Below are 20,042 nucleotides of genomic sequence, written 5' to 3'. Positions count from 1 at the left end.
AATACATGAAATTTGCCACTAGATGGCTCCTCTGTACGACACACACGCCCTGCAGCCCGCCCAGCAACACGCTCTTCCCCAAGCTGCTGAAGCAACTGGTCCTCCAGCAGCAATGGACCCCCACAGCCAGCAGTCAAACACACAGCTTCTTGCCGCTCTGAAGCGGCTCGGCCTAATTTTCAATCTTAATTACTTTAAGAATCCTTGTGATAATCCTTCACAGAGCTTCTGGCATACCTGCTTTTGCTAAATTAACATCATGTTTGTGAACATGAAAAATGAGATAGGCTTTTCCTTATTTTCTCCTCACAAGCTAACTACTCACCTCATTTGGGAACAGGAACAACTTGTAGCAATGTAAATAGAAACTGTTTCATCTCCCCCGCCCCCAAAGATCACACTAAATGCTGGAGAAAAATGTCTTACAGACTTTGTCCCATTTTGTTATTTTTAAAGGTGTCATACACAAAACTGGCAGGTTAAGTTCTATTGACACCTACATCCTCCGCCTCACAGTCATTTCTTCTCTTTCCAGAATGAGCGCAAGTCCAGCCTTCTCTCCTGCTAATGAGAATATTGTTATCTTTCCAGAGCACTTTGTGCCCTCTGGTCTGTATTTCAAGGCGTACAATGTACTACGTTGCTATAAATAAGCAATAGTTGAGCTATGATTCATAGTTTAAGTAGCTACACAAAAATTTCCAGAAAGCAATCTTGCTCCCACCTGCACAGGTCTCATAATAAGCCAAATAAACGTTTGCTTACTGCTGTTCCTTTACTGAAAAATAGATCTCGGATAACATTTTAGGTAAACAGACCCACATTTGCATCTTTAGCTGGTCCAGTTTCCCCTGGGAGAAGAATACTGCAGAACTTCTTTAGACCACAACTGATATCTTCCATGCTGGTTTGGCACAGAGGATTGACTCCTTTCCCTTCCTAAAGGAATTTGCCTTTTCTTTTTGTATGCAAAAACGGACAAAGGCAGATAAAGGAGGTTGCAAGTTGGGGGGGGGGGGAGGGGGGGGATGAGAGTCATAAGAAATAGGAAGAGATTGTCTTTTCACTGTTTAACAAGCGGGTGACAACAGCCGAGTAAAACTAGGAGGACGAAATCAATGAATTCATCAGCTTCCAAGAGAAAAGTAAGAAGGTTCAAGTAAATTCTTATTTCCCAGAATGCTTCTAATATAGCACAGTTACACAAAAAAACCTGAAACAAAAGTTCAGACATGGTTCTCCATCTTCCAACTAATCGACATTTTTAAAAGTACATTGAAACCAGATACCATTCTCTGCTACAGTGTAAAGCAAATTGTAACCCACCAGCAGAACAAGCGTTCACCCTGTGCTGTGATCATAGGTACCTCTCTGAGCAAAGGTACCCCACCTTTGAACAGGCCTGTCCTCAACAAGTTGCACTGCATACTGCGTTGCCAGATGAAGCGCAAACTGAAGCCCTGCACATTACACTCGCCATGTGGCTAATCCTACCACCTCTGCGTAGGTTACCATCATGACAGACTGGGAAAAAACAGAAAGTGGGACTTGGCTCTCAATCTGAAGACCCACTTTCCTTACCTAAATCAACACATTTTTCACCCTTCTACAGAAACAAGAAGGTATCAGCAAAAAGGGGTGCATGGATGAGAAAATAGCTAAATATCAAAGAGGAATTTAAATTCAGTGGGACTGAGGTGTAGCACAAACTAATAAAAAAGTAAGTTAATTGGTGAATTAAGACAGACAGACACAGGCAATGTGAGCGTGAGAAAGCTATGAAAATAGAGGGGCATAACCTAGAAATATGTGATTTTTCCATCCCTCCTAAATCAAGTGTGATGATTTTATTCACACATCTTATCTGACACCACTGAAGCATGTTCCATGGATGTCTTAAAATGTACATGAGAGTACCAAAACTGATGAAATAAGTTAGATCAGTACTATTAAATACTGAAGGAAGTATCATGAAGCTAACAGGAATAAACATTTTTATCTTCTGCTTTTAAAACAGTTGTATACCACTTTTGTGGATAATTTTTACCATCACTACCAACACTAGGTTTATATACTTACGTGTTGCTTTTATTAGAGTAAGTGACAACAAAATTCAAAATTCATACTGGCTGCTCTTAGACACACCGTACAGCTCTTTTTTTCAAATGCATGTATATAAATATATCCATGAGACTCAAACCCTTTATAGTAGTACTTTGCACAAATAACTGTGGGTCTTACATGTGGACCAAATTAAGAGAGTGCGAAACTTTGGCACTAAAAAGTAACATGGTTGGTTTCTCGTCTTCTTGTCATATACATAACAAAGTGATATACACAGCACAGAAGTGATACAAGCACATATTTTGATTAACTTAGTGGCCACGCAAACACCTACAGGTATTTTCTTTCTTTTACTTCAATGACATGAAATTCAGTGAGCTTGATGGTTACACTGAAGTGACTTTACATTTCAAACTCTTAGATAGCTGTTGAAGTGTGTTACACAGTTGTAGAGAAATGTTCAACATACTGGATCTGTGAAAGAATAAAAACAAGACATACCTTGCCTATTCCCATTCTCTTCATCCTAAGGAAAAAGAAAGAGTGAATATTAAAAATTCAATTAATAGAAAAAAATGCATAGGCATCTATAAGCTATGCAAACTTGAAGGGAATTTGTATGATTAAGTCTGCATTATGGTTGTCTCATACTTTTTCACAAATATTCAACTTTACGAAATTATGGCTTTCATTCTGTGACTGTACTGTAATACCCATTTAAAAAACCAAAAAAACCCAAAAAAAACAAAAGCAACACAAAAAAACCCCCAACAACTAAGCACAGTTCCATGAAACATCCCCAAAGAAACAACATGAACAGCACTATCTAAAAACAAACGTACCAAAAACCCCAGAAACACTGCCATAAAGCCTAGTACTGCATTGTGTGTTGTCGCAAGCATATCTAAGGATTCAAAGCTAAATAGTAAGTAAAAGGTACATAGCACAAATACAGGCTGGGCAGTGAGTAGATCGACAGCAGCCCTGAGGAGAAGGACTTGGGGGTGTTAGTGGATGAAAAACTGAATACGAGCCAGCAATGTGTGCCCGCAGCCCAGAATCACATCCTGGCTGCATCAAAAGAAGTGTGGCTAGCAGGTTGAGGGAGGTGATTCTGCCCCTCTACTCCACACTTGTGAGACCCCACCTGGAGTACTGTGTTCAGCTCTGGGGGCCCCAACATAAAGACACGGATCTGCTCAAGCAGGTCCAGAGGAGGGCCACAAAAATCATCAGAGGGCTGGAACATCCTCTCCTGTGAGGAAAGGCTGAGAGAGTTGGGGTTGTTCAGCCTGGAGAAGAGAAGGCTCCAGGGAGACCTTATAGCAGCCTTCCAGTACTTACAGGGAACCTACAGGAAAGATGGGGAGGGATTCTTTATCTGGGAGTGTAGTGATAGGATGAGGGTTAACTGTTTTAAACTGAAAAAGGGTAGATTTAGATTAGATATCAGGAAGAACTTCTTCACTGGGAGGGTGGTGAGGCACTGGAACAGGTTGCCCAAAGAGGTTGTGGATGCCTCATCCCCAGAAGTTCAAGGCCTGGTTGGATGGGGCTTTGAGCAACCTGGTCTAATAGAAGGTGTCCCTGCCCATGGCAGATGACCTTTAAGGTCCCTTCCAACCCAAACCACTCTATGATTCTATGAAAATATATTGTAAGCAAGTTTTGAATATGCTTCTTGAAGTTTGAAATACCAAGTTTGTTTTGCCTTCAGTACTACTGCCTAGAGAAAAATATCTGCCCCAAAAACTATTTAGTAACAACCTCAAAGATTCTCCTTCTACTCACTGCACTATCATAACTCCCAAGTACCACCAACATTCCTTAAAAAAAAAAAAAAAGAAATCGCACAACTAGAATGTACAGAGGGAGAATAGCACGCTTAAAATAGAAAATAATTACTTATCTAAGTTACTTTCTTGTCAATATTTTAATATGAATGAAAGGTCTTTGAAATATCATGGCTAATCTCTTCTACAAAATTCTACGCTTTGAAAAGCACAATTGTTTAAATATGGAAATATGCGCTTCCTTTCTGAACTGTAACTTTACGGAGTAATAAACTTTCAATCTAAATACAATTTCTTAGACTAGTACGTACTATTTGGGAAGTACTTCTAACAATTCACCTCAGCTAATTAAAACAGCTTCATCCTGAAGCAAAGGAGGAGCAAGGAGATGATCACAGAAATAATTTTCACCTCTGTATTCCCTCCTACTTTTAAATGGATTAATTCCAAATTTCTAGGTCTTTTGCATTTAAAGACAAATCACTATATTTTTCATATTAAGTATTTTCAAAGCAACTGTACACTGACCTGAGAAAACCATTCAAGAGAGGAAGACATGAAGAAAGAGAGGGAGTAAGACCTGGATATGAACACTACATAATGATGAGGATGAGACATGTCTCTTCTAGGTGCAATACATTTCTTGTGAGACAAGAAAGTTAGAAGAAGAGTTAGAAGAAAGTTAGAAGAACAAGAAGTTCTGCTGGAGCTTTGTAAGATACTACAGAAAGGTAACTTTAAGGAGGGAAAAACCAACAAAAGAAACCCCCCAGAAACAAAACACTGAGTTAACAGAAATCAGGTACTCATTCTACTTTTAAAAAGCCATGACAATTATCATTGCCACCCAAAGTCTGAGAGCAGCAAACAGTATCCTTAAAGCTGGACAGTCCTGTCTGCTCGATACTTTGGTAAAAATACCACACTAGTAGACAAGTACTGTTAAAATTTATCATTATATCTCCTGAAGCCCTGTAATAGCCAATTTGTTTTGAATTACGATCAGCAGTGAAGAATTAGACAAGGCTAACACCTGCATGTCTCTAGTTTCCGCCCAATCTGTCAAGTGAAAAAACATCTTTAGTGCTTTGAATATTAAAGCTCAGTGTGGAAAACGTGGGTCACGCACAGGGGAGGCTACCTGGTTTGATGCTATAAAACAAAAAAATTATGGAAGTGAAAACTTAGATAATATATAAATGCCACACCATTTATGAAATACTGCAGTGGGGTTGTCAGTTTGTCACTGCGTATGCAAAGCTCTGTTACAAAAGACAGCTGCAAAACATTAGTTTTTCATGGTATCAAGCCAATGAGCTCAGGCCTTTAAAAATGGAATGCTTTATAACGCAAATGTTTTGGAATTAGCTTTCCCTCCTACGTTTACCTCTTACACTTTGCAAGATGTTAGTATATGCTGCTTCCATACCTGAAGAGAAGGTTTTCTCCTATGACTTACTTGCTTCTCAGATTGATTGAACTTGAAGAACAAACTCCACAGGCAAAAACAGTGTGTTGCTGACTAACAAATCCTAATAAACATCTGACATGAAAAGCATAATTTAACGTAGGCTTTTTGCAATGCTAGCTTAAGAAATCTTCCACACACTCCCTAATCACTTTCTTAAGGGAAAGGAGGCATGGGAAGCAAGGAGGATACATAATGGGTTATTCCTGAATGTCCAGCTATTCCCAGTTTGGTGTGTGGCCTCACACAAGCACAGCCAAGTACTTTTGCCAAGATGAAATGTGTTAAACCGCAGCCTCAGTTTCCAAGATCATCCTTCACACCATCCTTCACACAGGGCTGTCCTTCCCAACAGACCTACCAAACACTTTCTTCCATAACCTCTATCAATATTTATAAGTTCATTAATTAATAACAATTACAATAAGAAAGAGTCCCTTGATTTGTAGTTAATTAGCTCTTTTGTGCAGGAACCATGAAAAGATAATAGAACTTAGCACAATACCCTCAATTTGACCTATACCTGCAGTACTATGTACATACTGAATGTTAAATGAAAGAAATTAAATATAATATAAAGATATAATATATATAATAAAAGCATAAATAATGTAAATAAAATATAACATACTAGTGTTCAGTATTAAAATATGCAGAGATAGTTCCCTGAATTATAACCAATCATGTTCAATCATTTCAATGACAGCAAGTAAGGCCTGTTTTCCAGTCAGATGTAAATGGAGAAAACTAAGCTTTATGAATGCCCCTCATACACAGCTGTGCAGGTCACTGTCAACTTGTTACTAAGGAATCAGGTTTTATTCTTGAAACTCACCCTGCTTATTCAGGTGTTACACAAGTGTTTCACATCTAACTCAGGTGACCCACAGTGCCAGTTAGAGCACTGGTCTAGTTACCTGAGCAGGAACTGTAGTTTCACATTGATGACAGTGGAAATGTATGAAAGGCAGACATCAGCTTTGTAGACATAAGGCTAGAAATATCTGCAACTAGAGTTTACCCTCACCAAACCCTAAGTCTCTTGGTTAACATGACTCCATCTATTTTACTCAGGTTTTGAACAGTTCTTTCTTTTCAGAAAAAAATCAGTAGCCTCATTAAAAATAAAATGAAAGTTTAGCACTGTTCGGTTTTTCTGATCAGTGCTGAAATGAAACCCTTGTTGAAGTTCTGCAACATTTAGAGACATCCATGAGATGGACCAGATAACTAGAACTTCATGTGGTTGATGGTAAACTGGACTGTGCTTCACACAAAAGTGACCCTCATTCTGTCAGTCTGGTGCTCTGCACTTCTGAATAACAGGAGGAGAAGCCTCACAGCTCTCTCCTTACTGAATAGCAAGGGTAAAGGTGATCCTCCAGTCTGTGCAATATTATGGGAAGGTGTGACAAAAAAAAAAAAAAGCAAATCACCTGAAGAACTGAAGATAACTCAGGACAGGTACTTTTAGGTGTTAATATATTAAAAGACAAGTGTGTTTTGGGACTCCCTGTCAGCCAGAGCTTTGAGGCAGATCTGCCTAGACCTCCTCCTTGTAGCAAGCTCCCCAGCACAACTGAAAAAAGGCTTTTCAACAGAACATTAGTTTTACTAGACTAAGAACTAGAACACTGAACTTCTTAAAATTTAAATAAAACCCAAACACCTCAAATGCACCTAGGCAGAGAACAGATTTATTAAATATTTTTATATAAGAACACCCACTCTTCTCTACTCAGTCCATCCTTTGGGGTAGAGTTGAGTTCTTTGCTTCCAAAATTCACCTCAGTTGCTTTCAAGTTGCAGCCTTCTCCAGCCCATTGGAAGCTTTTCTTCTCATTCCCACGGAATATCCAGCTGTGGTGTGATCTTTATCACACCCTGCAGTCTAGGAGTATCATGCTCTCTGTCCTAGAAATGGCCACTGTTCCCTACTACGTGAGGAAGCTCATCCTCTTCTCCCCAGAGGATTCCACCTGTCATATCAACAGCTTTTCAAACACACACAAACTGCAATCAACAGGAGCTGAACTTTTAATGGAGAAATTTTCACTAGATACTTCTGAATTGGAACCAAGAATACGTATTAAAAAAACCAAAAACATATATGTCCACAGAGAATGTGGAAAGATTGTTTGAAGGAAATCTTTTAGATGCTTTTCCTTCTCTTCACTACCTCTACCAGTTTATGTTGACTTGCAGTAAGATTTAGAGATATTAGGGCAAGCTTACCTTGAAAGAAATCAAAAGGAGCTAGAATGCAAAGCCTTCCCTGGGGTAAGAAAAGACCTCTGCACTGATCTAAAGGGAAAGTGCCAGCATCAGGTTGACACTTGCGATAACAAAAGGACTGTGGCTCTGAGAAACTAGTAGGAGATTGAGTAACTCTGGCTGTTATGTCAATGGCATCTTTAACTTCAGCTGTAAACTCTATCTTATGTCAGAGGTAACTGCCTGCATTCTCAGGCGTGAAGAAGGGACAAGGCTACTACAAGATTCAAGACAGTCAGAAAACCAAATCATAGTTACCATTATTATACTACCTCTAAGGTGTCCAAAACTAAACATCTCCACCTTCCAAAGCCCTTACAATTTTGATCAATGAGGAAAGAGAGAGGAATGATACTTGAGATTAGAATCAGTGACAGAGACTATAATTAGCTGGGTAACCAATAGGATCTTTGGTCAAATAAGAATGGCAAAGAAATCAGGTTTGCCTTATATTATGATCAGGCTGACAATAGGTGATTTTCATTCTTTAGTACCATAACTTAGATACACAGACTTCTATAAAAGCCACCTTATGAAGACCCAGGAGTAATAATTTTGAAGGTCGGTTCTTTTTTTTCTACCCCCTCATTGACACTAAAAGGAAGAAAAGAGAATATAACAGTTCAGGTTAATTTACAGAAGTAATGACCAGGGCTCTGTCCAAATGAACCTTATCCATCTTTAGATGTGATGATGAATCTCTGAATAAAGGTATTACAACTATCCAACAATCTCATTATTTCCTTTCCAAAACCAGACAGAAATGGAAATGAATTAACCAGATTCTGACATATCAGAGAAGAAACAGAGAAAAAGAAGGTGCTAAGAGCTCTCTTGCAGAAAAAGAGGGAGGTAGGACTTCAGGACACGTCTTGAGATTTACAGGTATGAGGCTCACTACGTACTGCCTGGGCCTCTCAGAAACCATCAGATGTGAATGAGAGGGGTAGGGCTGACATTTCTTTTTTATATTATGCCCTTCCTTGTGCCTACTTCCCTCTGCATGTGAAAAAGATATCGACCTCCTCAGAGAGATCTACTGATACATTCAGGAAGAAACCTACCCCAGTCACTTCTTAGTCAAGGAGATTAATCCTGCTCATGCTGTTTATTTTCACCCTCAACATGAATAGGGGTTGTTGTTGGGAGATGCTAACAAGTGCACATGAATTGTTCTGCCCAGCTAAGGCTTCCCCACCCTCCTTCCTCTGTTTCACATTGTAATTCAACCAGAGACTGCTCTTGGCTGACTCTCTATAACCCATGTTGAAGGGCAGAAATGTTGGGATCACCTGATACTGCTAATAGTCTTACTTCCAGTTAGCTTCAGTGACTCCTTGTCAAGGGGAAAATATTTGGGCACTCAAATGCAGGCTGAATAGCTGAAGTTAGCTGGAAAAGTGTGCCAACTTTCTCCTGCAAAGCTTTTTCTACTTCAAAAGAAATCTTATAGCCACCGAGGACAGGCAAAAAAAGACAACTTTAACAAAAGAATCCTGCAGAGACACGAGTCAATTAGCTATCCAGAAAGAACATGAAGCTTCACTAACCATTCCCCATCTTGATAAGAATCTATTTTTATGCCTAACTGGAAAAGCAAAAGCAAAACTGAGAGGTGGCATGGATTATGAGAACTTGCATACTTGATGACTTTAAAATGAGCAAATGTTATTTGAACTCACTAGGAAAAACCCTCTCTTGGTATTCAAATTTTTATCACTATTAAATGGACTTTTTCACAACACTAGGTACTACAGCAACTTTCAAAAGGTTCAGTCACATAAGAGAATACATACACCCTTTGAGCAAGGCAGACCAATTAGCTACTTAACATTTAGCACTACTTGTTTTAACTTAAAATATTTTACAGTAGTTTATATAAGTTAGTTACCCTTTAATGTAGGCCTGTACACATTTTGTATATATTTGTCTCTTGACTAAGAGGAAATTGCAGATTGTTGCTCTTTTCAGCAGAAAGAACATAATATAGAAACACAACCTGTCTTTCTAACGTACATTAATTTTAGAATACTCAGTTAGAAACTATGGTAAACTAATGTTTTTCCAGGCTATTCTCTTAGTACGATGGTATGACAAATTTTAATTCGGGAGGGTTGGGGGGTGGGGTAAAAAAAAATAAAAAGGGAAACACAACAGCAACAACAAAGAAAAAACCCCCAAACCTCCCACCCTTGAAATCTACACTTGAAAAGGTGTACAGACTAATGACACTGGCTTTGGGTAAAAAAAAAAAATCTATACAGTGAAATATTTCCATATTCTGCAATAACCACTGGTCTTACCCATTTTAAGAAGTATTTTTAACTTGGGTGAACTCAGAGTCAATTCCATTTTCTTGGAATAGATCACTGCATGGCTATCAAATGATGTGATAAGTGAGCCCCCCCACCTTACACACATGGGATCTTTCATCTGTGTAATACACATCTACACATGCATTTACTTTCGAGCAAGCTGGATTTTTGACCCTAAAAAGTATAATAAAGCTATAAATAAGTGCTTCATTATTAATTTCACTTACTTTAAAAGAAAATTGTACTGCAGATTCTGGAGGGTAAACTATGAAGTGTCTTAAGGTGAAGCCAAAACCCTGAGATGTCCTCCTTAGCACGACAGTTTTGGGACCAGGCCAAGAGAAAGTTTCTTCTTCCTCCGATGGTGATATAGCTTCACTCTGCTCTTTTCCATCTTTATTTTTTGATGCCTAAAATAAAAAAGACACACATAGAAGTTGTAATTTGGATAAATAAATAAATAAATCACTAAACATTCCTGTGCACTTGAAAAATGTAATTTCTCCTCCCATAACCAAAATAACTTGATGATCACTAATATTTTCAAAAGAAATGTGTGCTGTAAAGCAGCATCCCTTACAGCATTACACCTCTGGTTATATCACATACAGAATTACTCTTAAATTTTAAATGAAGTTAGATATTAAGAAAGTCAATGTACAACAGTGAAAGACTCAAATGAATCACAAGAAATGTGTACAACTTGCATGTTTTATTCGCTTTCTACTTCAGATACAAACATGTGTCTTCTGGGACCCCATTTCTGGGCGCACATGGCTCACATACATACAAAAACAACTCCTCTCTTCCTCACTTATAATGCAAACAGTTTTCTCAACTAGTATCTCCTCACTTAAAACAAATAAAACAGAATTGAAGAACATATACAATTGGTCAGGCTTCTTCAGCAAGACACTTTTCCTCTAGTCATATCTTTGACTTCATCTTTGTTTTTCCACCCTTAGCTACTTTCTCTGAACATTTCAGTATGCAAATTCTAAACACACAAGTAAAAAAGTCTAGTTTCCTTTCACAGTCCTACTGCAATCACTCGTCTCATGCAGAAATAAGACTTTTTTTTCTTGAGGGTAATTTTACATACATATGACTCAAGAAACACACTATTACAAAAACATTTATCTTCTCAGCCTTATATGAAATCTTCAATTTTAATTTTCAAAGTGAGTGCCACACCACACATAACATTTCAAATCAAAGGCAGAAAACATACAAAGAAAGCATGCAAAACCCTATGACCCTCCTCTAAATATTCTAGTTCAATGATGCATGAAACAAATTTAGATACCAGAGCCTATAGCCTATTCAAAGGGTATTCAAACAGAAATAATAGTCGTCTTGTCCTCCTGTAGCTCTGCTGCTGTGGCTCAGCAACTAGCTGATACATGTCAGAATTTACTGCTTAGTTTTCTCCCTAGGCTGCTCCAAAATAATCCCTTTTGCTTCAGTCTTACACCTGGGATCTCAAACTGCAGTGCTTACCAGCAACGTGGGCTCAGGCAACTCCAATCAACAACTACAGAGAAGGCAAAGCATTTCCACTCTGAATACAATGACAGCAACGCATATTACTATAAGGAAAATGTTGAGCTGCTTGGTGAGATAGTTAACCCACCAGAACAGCATTCTGCATTCAGGTATGTAAAACACAACACGTTTCTACACAGATGCTATGGTTTGTCCTCAGAAACCCACATCTTGGTACATCCAACAGGGAGGACAAGGAAATACTAGCCAGTGCTTCAAAGACCAGCCTCCCTACCTCCAACAGCCCTGTTCTTCAGCAAGGAAGAACATACAAACGGAGAAGGGTCTTGGTGCTACAGCCAAGCCAAGAAATGGAGCCACTTCTGGAACCAGAAAACACAGAGAATCCAGAGCAGCCTGACAGGACTTTGATGCTCTAAACAGCCTGGAAGGATTATCAGCAGATTTTGGAAAGAACAATGCTAAATATCAAGGACTAGAACTCAGTCTAGTCTGTCCTCATCTATCATCTTCATTCACCTTTTCAAGTGTTAGTGTGAAACTGAAAAGACTGTGCAGTTAGATGACTAACAAATGAAAAATGAGTGAGAACTGTGGAATTGCCAAGATGATTGGCTTTAGTTTAAAGTTCAAGCAATGCAAAGATTAAGGTAAAAGTTACATAATCCTTTAGCCTAAGGATGAGGCTTGTTATTGAGATATTCCCCACCAATCTGTTCAGCTTCCGAACATGACAGCAGTTTTTCAGTTCTGCACAAATAAGTGTCCATTCTCAGCCTTTCAATCTCATGACATGAGCAGAAACTCGAGCCAGTAAGAACATTTTGATCCTAGTAAACTGGCAAAAGAAATAGCTCCTAATAAAAAAACATCACTGGCCTCTAAAAAATGACAGTGATTTCCTCTATTAAGTGATGGGCAGCAACCCATCTATTTAACATTTCCTTGCCATCTTTTGTTTCTCCTCTCAAATTTTTATAGGCAATGCTTGACACAAAAGTTTTGAACAATCATAAAAAACCATAGGTATCACACAACATCAAAAAAATTTTAATAAGCAAATAACTATCCTTATAGATATGTAAACAGCAAGCTTAAATGTAGCACTGAAAATACAAGTCTGCAATATACTTGCATCTTTTTTCTGACAAAAACCTCCCTAATCAGCCAAAAGGTAATTTTAGTATGTGTAACAACTGATCACTGAAGTTCACATACAGGAATACTGTAATCTGAGTTCAAAATACAGTCATATAGAGGACTTGAGGAATGGGAGATGCAGCATTTGATTGTAGTGAGAAGAGAACCTCTGATTTCCTTGTAACTTCATGTAAACTTTTAGCATTCACCAAGCTGCTGAACTAACAAGTCAGTATTCATAAACAACGGTACTCCACAGTCAAATCATTATTACTTGAAAGAGCATGCCAGAAGTGAAAGGTTGTCTTCATGCCGACCTTGGACCCCCTGCGAGGCCCGCCAACAGAGCAACAGAAAAAGCCAATATTAATAATAAATGAGACATGTTCAGTAACAGCAACTTTCAGCTACCACTAAGAACAAGACAGACTCTGAATTATAAAGAAAAGAGAGTCAACATCTGGTAAGTAACCCTGTGACATGTCCAACCACAGCACACCCACCAGAATATCCGTTGCCAGAGAAGGCTTTAAAAAGGAACAAGAAAAGTTTTCAAAACCACAAATAAAACAGGGATGCAAGACAGCAAGCAAGAAACAGATGATGTTTAGCATAAGCAAGAATACGTTACTAAAGACAGAGTTCCTGCATGGTTTTCCTTACAAGCAAAAACCAATAGTAATCAAGTTATGAATACATAAATATCTCATATCCTTAAGGTGATTTGTCTTTCAGGTAGGCTCATTTGCACTTCAAGAGAATGAAAACTGAATGCTTGTATTGGGTTTGTGTGGCAAGGTTTTGGTAGCAGGGGGGTTACAGGGGTGGCTTCTGTGAGAAGCTTCCCCTATGTCCAACAGAACCAATGCCAGCCGGCTCCAAGCACCTCTGGGATAACATATTTAAGAAGGGAAAAAAAGTTGCGGCAAGCATAGAAACTGTAGCTGGAGGAAGGAGTGAGAACATGTAAGAGAAACAACCCTGCAGACATCAACGTCAGTGAAGGAGGGGGAGGAGGCACCAGAGCAGAGATTGCCCTGGTGAGGCAGGCTGTCCCCCTGCAGCCCATGGAGGTCCACAGTGGAGCAGATCTCCACCTGCAGCCCGTGGAGGACCCCATGCCGGAGCAGGTGGATGCCCGAAGGAGGCTGTGACCCCGTGGGAACCCACGTGGGAGCAGGCTCCTGGGAGGACCTGGGGCCCCATGGAGAGAGGAGCCCACGCTGGAGCAGGTTTTCTGGCAGGACTTCTGACCCCACGGGGGACCCACGCTGGAGCAGTCTGTGCCTGAAGGACTGCAGCCCGTGGAAGGGACCCATGCTGGAGCAGTTCGTGAAGAACTGCAGCCCGTGGGAAGGACCCACGTTGGAAAAGTTTGTGGAGGACTGTCTCCCATGGGAGGGACCCCATGCTGGAGCAGGGGAAGAGTGTGAGAAGTCCTCGTCCTGAGGATGAAGGAGTGACACAGAGACAACGTGTGATGAACTGACTGTAACCCCACTCCCCATCCCTCTGCGCCACTGGGAAGGGGTAGGTAGAGAATCCAGGAGTGAAGTTGTGCCTGGGAAGAAGGGAGGGGCGGAGGAAAGGTGTTTTGAGATTTGGTTTTAATTCTCATTACCCTACTCTGATTGTTTGGCAATAAATTAAGTTAATTTTCCCCAAGTTGAGTCTGTTTTACCTGTGACGGTAATTGGCTGAGTGATCTCGCCCTGTCCTTATCTCAATCCACGAGCCTTTTGTTATATTTTTTCCACCCTGTCCAGCTGGAGCTGGGGGGGGCAGTGATAGAGTGGCTTTGGTGGGCACCTGGCCTCCAGCCACAGTCAACCCACCACAATGATTTCTTTTATTTCCATTTCATATAAAATCTAACAGACCGAAGATTATTTTGCCATATTCCTTACCGAAGATCTGTATGTTTGTTTCTCTAATAGAGTCAATGCCCAAAAGGGACATCAGAATGCATACAATCAAGTTCAAGGACTGAAGAATCCCAGGCTATTAAAAATTATTCAAGCATCATTTCCCTCAGGAGTTCTTCATACAACATTTCTGCACAAAGTATCTCAAAGCATCATTTCCTGTTATATGCAATTACAAGGACATAAAACAGATGCTTAAGTGCATTCTAAAATGCATACTTTGTTTTTAATATTGTATTTAACCCTTTTTTCTGAGCAATGAAAACATCCATGAAAAATCAGATGGCATCTTAAAGAACTACATGAACCACTGGAAGCTTAACACACAATAACAGAATTATGTAAAAATCAGTAAATAGCATTGATGTTTGTAAACTATACTATTTCCAATTAAAAATAAATCTCAAATCAATAATTCCCATTATATCAGGCTAAAAAAAAAATTTAAAAAAGCGAACACATCCAATTTGCATGCTCTCCAAAGCCCATCTGATTTTTAATCTTCTCATCAATTTACAGACAGACCTGTATTGAACACGCTAAAAATCCTTAAGTGACAGTCATAGGTAATTGCAATATGAACTATCAATAAAGAACTGTCATCTTGACTATCTAAACAGATAAATAGGTATACTCTGAGTTCTGAATACTGTCTTCATAGATGAATAACAGTGAACACAAGAAATAATTGATATATTGCACTATTGATTCTTGAAAAATCATTCAAGCCATTTTAAAGTTGGTGTGAGTAATCAATTTTCATCTTTATTTTATCTTTGTGTTCAGTATACAAGTTCAAAATTTTTTCTAAAGACACTTGGGATTGGCATCCAGATTTGCTCTACACTTTTTTTAAATCTTTTTGGTTTGTTTTTACCATATAGAACACTTCACAAATAAATTATGTAAATAAAAGTCTCATTTTAAATGTAAGGGTTACCCAAACGACATTTTCTAGAGCCTAAATCTGTACTTAAAAAGAAAAAAAAAAACCCACACAAACCCAACAAAAAAACCCCAGCAGACGAACCAGCAGAGTTACCTATCAATACCTTAATAAGAGCATGGAGAGAGCCTGTGCTAAGCAGGGCCTGCTTCAGCTGCATTTAGCAATGTTCAGCTTTTAGCTGGTCTACCAAGAAATGTGATACCTGAAATAGCAGTTCAGCTAGATGGACATATGCTAAACAGAAAATGGGCTGATGTTACCTGATTTTATTGATTCAACAGCCATCATATTTTTTTTTTATTTTACTAACTACTGACATAAGCCAGAGTAAAAAAGGATCTTGAATATAGTTATTAATCCCTAAAATCATCCCAAGACACCAACAGGATATTCCAAATGTTATAATGAATGCTGGGCTCACTTGAAAACAGTGCTATCTCTTGTATTGGGTAATTTATTTTCCCTAGTTTTTGTACCCAACTAGCTATCGCTTAGCTAACTGCCCTGTTAAATCTGCAATTTCAGAGAAAAAAGAAAGAGGCTTTTCTAGAACAGTTTGATCTTATCTTAATTTGACAAAGTATAAGTTCCTTTAAAAAGGTAACAGTTAAAAAAAAAAAAGTCCTTTCTGGCTAAAGCTACAGAATGGGAGGAAAAAACCTGCCTCTATGGGCAAGAAAACATTACCCACAGAACAATGGCAAGTTTCACTGCAAGTCAGCCTTTGTTTCATTAATAACCAGGTTCTTCCACTAAGATTTTTAAATAAAGTTATAATAAGCCAGTGACTCTTTTAGTCTCAACCATATAGACAACTGCAAATCCCTTTGCTAGAAGCCTGAAAAGCCAAATGAAGCAACAATAAATATATACCTCAAAAAAAAAATTTTTTTTGGTACACCCATCTGATCAGAAATGATGAAGCAAAGAAATGTATTATGCCTAGAGGACAACATGTCCCCTTGAACCTTATTTTCTCCTGTGGTCACAGACCTGGACTCCTGCATATAAGCAAACTCAGAGTAAAAGTTTAATCCGTTGGAGAACGCGTGGTTCCCCAGTCCTCTGACACAATAGAAAACAACCACAAACCCTCCAAAACACACAGCTCCTCTGTTTTCCCAAAACATGTAACACTTCCTTTAATAAACATACAACCCAGACATTTAAGACGGCCAAAGAAAAGGTTATACAACTTTTCTTTGAGATGCATTATCTCCATCCTCATTTGCAGTATAGGGAGGTATATCCAGCACCCAGAGAAAGCCAGCCAATGTTTTATCTTACCACCTCAAAAGCAGGATCATTCACACAAGGTGCAAAGTGAGTCTTCTCGTTTCAGTTCTCAAGCTCATACAAAGATTTCAAGGGAGATGGGTCACATTTATAAAGACAAATACTATGATCACATACTGAAACAGTCTCACGCCCTGGTGAGATAAAACATTTCTAATGTCTTTAAATCAAACTGGAATGTACAATCAGCATCTTATAGAGAATTAATTCATTCCCAGTAGAAGAAAGTAATTACTGACAGAAAGGTGACACCTTAAGTAAATCCATCCTCCAGGTATTCAGGACACAGCTTTCTCCTCAAAACAAACAAGTGAGTTCCATCACTTTCAGCCTCAGCAAATATGTTCATCCCTTACTGAAAAAAAAAATCCTGCAAAGAGGCCAGCAGGAAAACTGGAATGCAGAAAACCCAAAACCTACACAACAATTTTAGGCCTCCATGTCAAATATCCACTTGTTCAAACTTCTGACTTTTATGCTCGACAAAATCCCGTAGTCTTCCCCTAAATGGGTAGGAAGGATGCTGCCAAGGATAGAAATTCAGGCAGGAAGTATAACCTGGCAGTATATGTACTGACAGCGTTCTTCCCTCAAGGAAGTCTTCCATCATTTTCTCTCATCACAAGATAGCTAGAAGGTATAACCATGACTATCTCCAAACCCATGCTGATGGTCAGAAATCAGTCTGCCAAATTGGTGGGATAAAAGGAAACCTATAAAAATCCTAGATACATGATCTTTGGTGCTAGCTGACACCATTAAAAAAGGCATCTAGAATTTGCAAAAAGGAAGAGACAGAAAAAAAAATGGAGAAAAACATCAATTAAATATTTAACAGCTATACATGCTAGACTTGTTATGAAACTTTAAGCGAAGTTCCAAAGGTATTATGCAGCAGTCACTCAAAGAAGCTGCCCTTTCTTTACTAACACCAAAATTAGCCTGTATAGTTTACTAACAAATCATCCCAAACATTTCAGTATTTTGAGTGTCAAACTGGAGTAATCTCTGACTCTTGTGTATATACTCTCCTCAAACTAAATTATCATCACCTTCAAACCTGCCATTAAGCATTCCTGTGATTTCTAATATATTCAGAAAGCACGTCTTTTTTCTTGTCTACCTTTTAGAAATAAAAACATTAGAGAGGCATGGCTAAGTGTAATCACCTCCTGTTCGTATGTCAAATAGAACTTTGCTAAGTAGAAATAAATCACTATAAAGTTAATAAAAGCTTCCCTCTATCCAGTAATGAGTTCAACTCTCAATATACAACTTACATGCACAACAAATTCATAGTACAACATATACAACACAACAGTATATACAATTTATTTATATAATTGCTGACACTTACGATGTGCTGACACGTACTTTTTATTAACAGCACTTCACTAAAATTAGACACAACCACAACATAGCAGATTGGAGTGAAAAGTAGTTCAGGATGAATTAGCCTTTATCTACAGAGTGACACTGCAGAAGCATACCCCGAACAGAAGAATCAGGCAGTTTGAGACAGAGACATACCGAACCACAGAAGAGGAAAGTGTTTCTTACTCCAGAACATGCCTAAATATTCCTCCATTCTTTTGCAGAACGGGCCCCAGGGAAATGGATCCCACCCAACAGACTGTGCTGGACCTACTGACTGGTAGCAACACCCTCAGAGCATGAGGCAGAAGGTATCTGCCTCCATCCTGTCCACTTCAGTGCTATGTATTTAAGAAAGGTGCAGGAAGGATTTGGTTGCCCAATGCTAGTAACTGCTGAGCCTGTTTTCAGTAGTTATCGAGAGGAGGCTGCCTTGCCATGAAGCACCTGAAACTGGAAATGAACCTGTAAACAAGCCCTCAAAGCTCAAAAGATCAAACAGCTACAGAACCGCTCTCACCACAAGAGAAAGCTGAGATGTGGAGATAAATGGAGCATGAGTCCTCACACAAACAACCTTTAGATAGCATTTACAGAGACAGATAAAACTGGTTGAGTCAGGGCCCTCTCTCTGGGGCCATTGCTAACAGCAGAAGATAGTCTCCTTTTGGAACTGGGAGACACAGCTCTTCTTCCATGCAGCAGCTCTTCATGAAGGCAGGAAAAAAAAAAAAAAAAAAGAAAAAAAAAGAAAAATCAAGTCTCCAGAGGAAGACTTCTCCAACTTCTCCAACTCCGAAACTCAGGAAAGTGTCGGCTCTCAGAGTCACCAGGGGAACCCATTCATCTCTTACAGGGTGGTGTTACGCCTACATGAAGTGCAGGATATTTGCTGAGACTCCCCAACACTAACATTTCTCGAGTTGCAGCTGAGGGGGATGCAGTAACTGGAAAGGATAATAAAGGCAAACAAACCAAAGAACGGAACTATCTCTCTAGAACATCCAAATCCTTTATGACTCCAGATGGAGAGAAGGTTACTACAATGGAGTTTCAATATCAAACAACATGAAAACAGAAGTTATTAGTGATTGCCACAAGACTAAGGGCAAGGATGGGCAATGCCATTTCTCCATGTTTGCTGCTCACCTTGGTTGGTCAGGTGGGCCCTGAGTGGCCACCAGCAGCAGCAAGGCAGTCTCTGTGAGCAGCTCTCCCTCACTCAACCCCCAAATGGGTCTTGCCGATAACCATAACGAGACAAGGCATTTCAGAGCAAGGGCAAGGCAATAAAAATGTGAACATCACTCAATGGTGTGACCACAGGTGTAGGTGTCTCCCTCACAGGAGCCCACTTTTTATCATTTTAATGCGCCATTAGGGCACTAAGCCCAGGTGGCCACAGCAACAGGTCCCTTTTGGGGGACTAACCAAAGTTAATTCAGGTATTTGCTAGGAGGTGGCCCTGGCAGCAAACCTACTGCTTTCTTTTAGGAGTCTGAATCCCACCCAGATGGAATACAAGCCTGGAATATTCTTTTAATTCAATTACAAAGGCAGTGGCTGCCTGTCTGCAGCAGAAATTGGTGAGGACACCAATGCAGGCGTTGAAATCCATCTCAGAGCTGAATAACCCAATTCAATAAAATACATAAAATCATGTCCTCAAACCAAGCCCAGGTAAGGAGAGAGGCTCAAGAAAGCAACACATGACTACTCCAAATGTATGAAGTGAGAAATCTGCAACCTTTCAAAAACAAAGTGTCTGTGCCAGCATGGCAGATGGCTGGGAGGCACAGGGAAGGAGACATGCATTACTGCCATGCACCATGCAGGCTACAGAGCTGGCTTGGGGGTGGAAGAAGGACAGAGGGACACATGTTTCTGTGTACTTTTATAACTACTGTTGTAGTAAACACAGTCATTCAAAGGAGAAAC

At 39.4% G+C, this 20,042-nt stretch overlaps 1 protein-coding gene across 4 annotated transcripts in view; it reads right to left on the bottom strand.

Moving 5' to 3' along the window:
* Positions 1-20,042, bottom strand: part of ARHGAP21 (Rho GTPase activating protein 21) — a 124,604-nt gene that overhangs the window by 60,993 nt on the left and 43,569 nt on the right. For all 4 annotated transcript variants that reach the window (XM_075047432.1, XM_075047461.1, XM_075047441.1 and 1 more), the window contains exons 3-4: positions 10,142-10,324; positions 2,566-2,590 (exon numbers count right to left, since the gene is read on the bottom strand). In XM_075047432.1, coding sequence (XP_074903533.1) covers positions 2,566-2,590; positions 10,142-10,324 — 208 coding nt within the window. The remainder of the gene's footprint in view (positions 1-2,565; positions 2,591-10,141; positions 10,325-20,042) is intronic.

Source organism: Buteo buteo, chromosome 2 (assembly GCF_964188355.1).
Source record: "Buteo buteo chromosome 2, bButBut1.hap1.1, whole genome shotgun sequence".
Taxonomy (NCBI): Eukaryota; Metazoa; Chordata; class Aves; order Accipitriformes; family Accipitridae; genus Buteo; species Buteo buteo.
This window is presented reverse-complemented; position numbering and strand designations above follow the sequence as displayed.